At 35.4% G+C, this 6,042-nt stretch overlaps 1 protein-coding gene across 1 annotated transcript in view; it reads right to left on the reverse strand.

Moving 5' to 3' along the window:
* Positions 1-3,795: 3,795 nt before the first annotated feature.
* The window catches only part of LOC106871352 (COP9 signalosome complex subunit 8), an 11,891-nt gene continuing 9,644 nt past the window's right edge, over positions 3,796-6,042 (reverse strand). Inside the window, exons 6-8 of the mRNA XM_014917760.2 lie at positions 5,598-5,660; positions 5,290-5,398; positions 3,796-4,181 (exon numbers count right to left, since the gene is read on the reverse strand). Coding sequence (XP_014773246.1) covers positions 5,319-5,398; positions 5,598-5,660 — 143 coding nt within the window. The 3' untranslated portion in view covers positions 3,796-4,181; positions 5,290-5,318. The remainder of the gene's footprint in view (positions 4,182-5,289; positions 5,399-5,597; positions 5,661-6,042) is intronic.

Consider the following 6,042-nt stretch of genomic DNA (forward strand, 5'->3'; position numbering starts at 1 on the left):
TATATATATATATATATATATATATATATATATATATATGCGATGGGTTTCTTTCAGTTTCCGTCTACCAAATCCACTCAAGGATTTGGTTGGCCCAAGGCTATAGTAGAAGACACTTGCCAAAGGTAGGACTAAACATGCAACCATGTGGTTGGGAAGCAAGCTTCTTAACACATACCCACACTTGCACCTATGTATGTGTGTGTGTGTGTGTGTGTGTGTGTGTGTTTGCACACACAGATATATACATAATGATATACGTGTGCATATTTGTGAGTATGTAAGTATTTGTATTATGTATGTATGTATGTTTGCATATGTGTGTGTGTGTGTATGTGTGTGAGGTAACTATTAATGTTTCTATTAAGAGAGTCAAATGTAGCAAAAGTTGGTGATTTATTAGGTGAAGAATGAGAGGTGAAAACAGAAGTGAAAGAACCAACAGATTAGATTGATTACCAAAGTGTTGTCAGAGCCAATTGGTCTAGAAGTAAGACAACTTATGTATGTATAGGAAACCGAAATACTTCACTTTCCCAAATGGGAATTGTTGAGATTACTGCTGCTGCCACTGCCACCACTGTTGTTCCTCCTCCCACCACCACTGCCGTTGCTGATGCCGCCACCTCAGCCACCACGACCACCACCACCACCATTACTACTACTATTATTACTACAACTATATTGTTATGATCATCATCTTTTACTGTCACCACCACCACCACCACCACCACAACCATCATCTTCATTTCACAACAGCAAAAAATCAATAGTAATAATAATAACAATAATAATAATAATAATAATCCTTTCTTCTATAGTCACAAGGCCTAAAATTTTGGGGGAGGGAGGTAGTTGATTACATTGACCCCAATGCGTAACTGGTACTTAATTTATCAACTCCGAAAGGGTGAAAGGCAAAGTCGACCTCGGCGGAATTTGAACTCAGAACGTAGCCGCAGACGAAATACCGCTAAGCATTTTGCCTGGTGTGCTAACGATTCTGCCAGCTCACTGCCTTACTATTACTACTACTACTAATAATAATAATAATGATGATGATGATTTCAAATTTTGCCGGCAGTTTGTTCCATACTTCAGCAACTCTTAGTGTGAAAAAATGTCTCCGGAAGTCGTGGGAACTGTGCTGTTTTCTGACTTTGTAAACATGTCTATGGGTGTTAGACAGGTGGAATTTGAAAAGGTAGTAATAAAATATATAACAAAGCAGGGTAACAACAACGTAACAATCCAACAAACTCTCCATGAACTATACATGAACCAGCAGACGATATTCTGACAACTACCAAAACGACACCTTATGACTTGCAGTGATTCCACCTTGGTACGATTAACTCAGATCCCTACTATTTATAGTTGTTCGGTCAAGTCTATTTTCGCAGGGAACATCGTAACACTCACCACAACAAGAAGCAATAGTTGAAAGGTTGATGCTTGCACAGGTGGGTAAACCCGGAGCCCTGCATGTCACCAATCATCCTGGTCGTTTGTCATTTCTTCCGTGAAGCTTAGAATCATGAGTTCAATTTTCACCATTCTGTCCTATGACTCTGGGTTTCTCCCTTTCATTGGTTCCATTTACTTTGACTGCTTTCTATGCAGAGAGGATGGATTTGACATTTATCTTATACTGTGGAATTAGTGTTAAACATTAATCCTTACAACTACTGTACAAACATATACATAGATGAGAATATGTCCAAATATACATGTGCATATTAGTAAACGTGTGCATGCACGCATACATACAGATCCATATATTTATGAAGATATATGTATATATATATATATATTAGGAAGGACAACAAAAGAAAGAAAGAGACCTTGATATTATGCAAATAGAGGAATTTATCTGTAAAAATATGTGACACTTATTCGGTAGCCATGATAAAACTCAGAGTTTTAGATGTCGGGGTGGGAACCCACGCCAACACCTCTTCAGTTATCCAGCCATTGAAAATTCCTGTGAAAATTTCACAGGAATTATATATATATAATTATATATATATTATAAATATAGGAAACTCTTTAATAAGCATAACCTAAGAATTAACTTTAGTTCAACCCCAAATTTTAAAAACATAATGGCACACAACGCATAAAAACAACATGAAGCCGGCTGTTCCTGCAGGGATAAAGACTTGTGCCCGCTAAATGGGGCCTGTATGACTGAGGCCATTGTTTATAAAGCCACCATAAATTCTATGAATGCTAATGACACAGCTTTGTCAAAAAGATATGTGGGTCTCATGGAAGGAAACTTTAAAGCAAGGTTCAATAATCACACCCTATATAGACATATATATATATATATATATATATATATATACTGGAGTAAGCACATGAAATGTGCAACAAGGTGGAAAAAAAGAGTACTCAAATACCAGAGGTAGAGTAATATGCTTTATTTAAAAGCAGCAGAAATATAACAAAAGACTGTTACTCTGAGTTTCACGTTCCCGTTCATTGGACAGTTCTGTTAGAAATGGAAAAGGAACAGAACTGTCCGATGAACGGGAACGTGAAACTCAGAGTAACAGTCTTTTGTTATATTTCTGTTGCTTTTAAATAAAGTATATATATATATATATATATATGATATATGTACATACACATACATTTACATATACATACATAGGTGTGCATGTGCATACACATGCAATGATGTTAAATTGGCATCAGACCAACAAATAGGTATATGTACAGTTATATATGTGTGTGTGTATATATATAAATATATATATATATATATAAAGGCATATACACACATGTACATATAAAGATATAAATACATACATATAGATATATATATATACATATACGTATATATACATACATGTGTATGTATGCATATATATATATATATATATATATATATGTACATGCATATACATCATATGCACATACTTATGCATGCACCCACACACACACACACGCATGCATATTCTAAAGAGCATGGAAATATTTCTACCAGTATTTCATAACCATGATATTGTATCAAATGATGGAAACACATCTTCGTTTTGAAACAATAAGTCTGTGAGAAAGACGAGCATTGAGTTACCAATGTTGAAGGTTCATTTAATGGTTGAATGGTTATATAATCAAGATGAATGACAGTAGAATTACCTAACGATTGTGTTTTGGGAATAATTTAGATGGAAGAATGCCAAGGCACAGTGTCTAGATACATAATTGGATAACTGCTTGAAGAAGTCTTTGCTGAGATTCAAGGACAGACAGTAATCCTAAGGTTGTAGAATGATGTCAGGACAGGAATTTCAGTTATATGAGGACATCTGTGTGTGTGTGTGTGTGTGTGTTTAAGTGTAGGCTTGACGGTGTGGTAAGAAGCTTGCTTCCCAATCACACGGTTGCAGGTTCAGTCTCACTGCGTGGTACATTGGCAGAGTGTCTTCTATTATAGCCTCGGGCCGACCAAAGTCCTGTGAGAGGATTTGGTAGACAGAAACTGAAAGAAACCTGTCGTATATATGTATGTGTTTGTGTTTGTCCCTCAATACCGGTTGACGAGTTGGTGTGTTTTCCTTCTCGTAACTGAGTGGTTTGGCAAAAGCGACCAATCAATGACTTAACTGGTTAACTGACTAACCAATTGATTAATAATAATAATTATAAAAGAAGTGATATTGCACCAGTGCATGTGTTATTATTGGCATAATGACACCTCCCAAGATACAACAAAATATGTTTCAACACACAAGTTCACATCACGAATCACGCAAACCAAATAGAAAAACAAAAATATCAAGGTAGTTTTCCTTTAATTGTTTAATAAAACATTTTGAAAGGTTTAACGGAAGAATCCGTATTATATGTACAATAGTAAATGATGAAAACTGGAAAATTGAAAGGTTCTTTCCTTCCAGTGGTGGTGGTGGTGGTAGTAGTGGTGGTGGCAATAACCACACACACACACACACACACACACACACACAAGCAAACATAGGAATTTCAATAAAGTAACAAGCAACTGATAAGATAAATGTTAATTCTATAAGCTGTGCCTTGTTACTATCAGCTCTCATCTCCATTGTTGTGTATCCTTTACCACTGCCCTGGCTTTGTGAAGCAGCTAGACTTCATGGAGATTTCCACTGCCAACATCAACGGAGAACAACACACACCAAGCCAATTGCCTACAAAGAAATGAAAAACATACAGCAAAACAACAAGATCTCCAATGAATTACAATTAAAACGGTTTCGTTAATTTTTTTCAATTAGATTTGTGTAAGTTGTAATTAGCTTTTAGAGAAGAGGATTTATTATCCTTTCTACTATAGGCACAAGGCCTGAAATTTGGGGGAGACAGGATAGTCAATTATACTGACCCCAGTGCATAACTGGTACTTAATTTATCGACCTCGAAAGGATGAAAGGTAAAGTCGACCTCAGCTGAATTTGAACACAGAACATAGTGGCAGATGAAATACTGCTAAGCATTTCGCCCAGTGTGCTAATGATTCTACCAGCTCACCACTTTAAGATGCTTTATAATAAAATCAAATTAAGTCGGAAAGAAAGTTCTACCACGTTTCTGATATGATCACTTTGAGGATACATTTTCAATACTTAGGGTAAAATAACCATCAATTTTTACATTCTGCTGGGCCTCTTCTTTTTTGATTTCTTTGCAGATTATTTTATACTATAAATGGTCAAATTTGTACTAATTTTACCCTTTTAAAATAAGTTTAGATGGGACTCATATCAGATGAATTCAAAAGGGGCTACTCTTCAGTAATGAAAGTGACAAAAAATATTCATTCTGTCCACACATAGAGGCTTGTCCTTTCAGGTGCTGGGGCCACTTGCAAAACGCCAGTGCTGCGTTAACACACCTGTACTGGTGCTGTGTTAACATACCCATGCTGTGGTGGCATGTAAAAAGCACCCAGCACATACATTTATCTACCTGGTCAAAGCATCCAACCCATGTCAGTAGGGAAAGCAGACGTTAAACAATGATGATGATGATATATATATTTAAATCTATGGGCATGTGTCTTTGTGTATGTGATTGTCCCTACCACTGCTTGACAACTGGTGTTGGTTTGTTTATGTCCCCCATAACTTAGCAGTTCAGCAAAGGAAACCAGTAGATTAAGTACCAGGTTTAAAAGAAAAAGTACTGGTGGGGGGTCAATTAATTTGAGTAAAAACTCTTTGAGATGGTGCCCCAGCATGGCCACAGTCAAATGACAAACAAGTAAAAGATAAAAGATAATGTCAAATAATTTGTTACCTTCCGATAGGTACACATGTTATGTTGGTTCAGTTCTCTAAATAAGAGACATAATCAGTCAAGATAGATAGATGCTCTTCATTAGGGAGACAAGGTTCAGGAGGTAAGTCTGAAAAGAGAGATAAAAAAAAAGGGCTCATACTTAGGGGAAAACAAAAAACTAAGGCAGAGGTAATTAATTAATATTTAATACAAAATATAAACATACTTTCTGGAAAAAATTTTGCAGAGTCAAGATAATTTGAATCTATAAAAGCCTACAGCATACACTAATTAATGGTTTAAATGGTAATTAATTCCATATTTACCTGGTTTTTTCGGCAACACCATCTTGCTTTTCTCATCAGTTTCCCAACCTTCTTTTCTAGTCACTGAAAATTTAAACAAAATCGATTTAATGCAGACGTAAAGTGATCTAAAATAATGATTGGAAATAATCTTTATAGTCTAATATAATATTTCAGAATATTAAATTTCCTTCAGATATTGCTAGGAATTGATCGAGTCACTGCTATAATCAGTTTCCCAATATTTCGACATTAAAAAAAAAAAAACTTATTGCCTATGAAATGCTACACGGAGGGGAGATAACTGTATCAGAAGATTCACTGGTAGCTACAAGACATTGATTGTTAAGCATGGGGAATAATCCTGCACAAAAAAAATTATATAAAATATCTTTCTCATTTTTCATCGTAGTTCACATGGTAAATATCATATATATATATATATATATACACACAAATAATATAT

Source organism: Octopus bimaculoides, chromosome 8, assembly GCF_001194135.2.
Source record: "Octopus bimaculoides isolate UCB-OBI-ISO-001 chromosome 8, ASM119413v2, whole genome shotgun sequence".
NCBI lineage: Eukaryota > Metazoa > Mollusca > Cephalopoda > Octopoda > Octopodidae > Octopus > Octopus bimaculoides.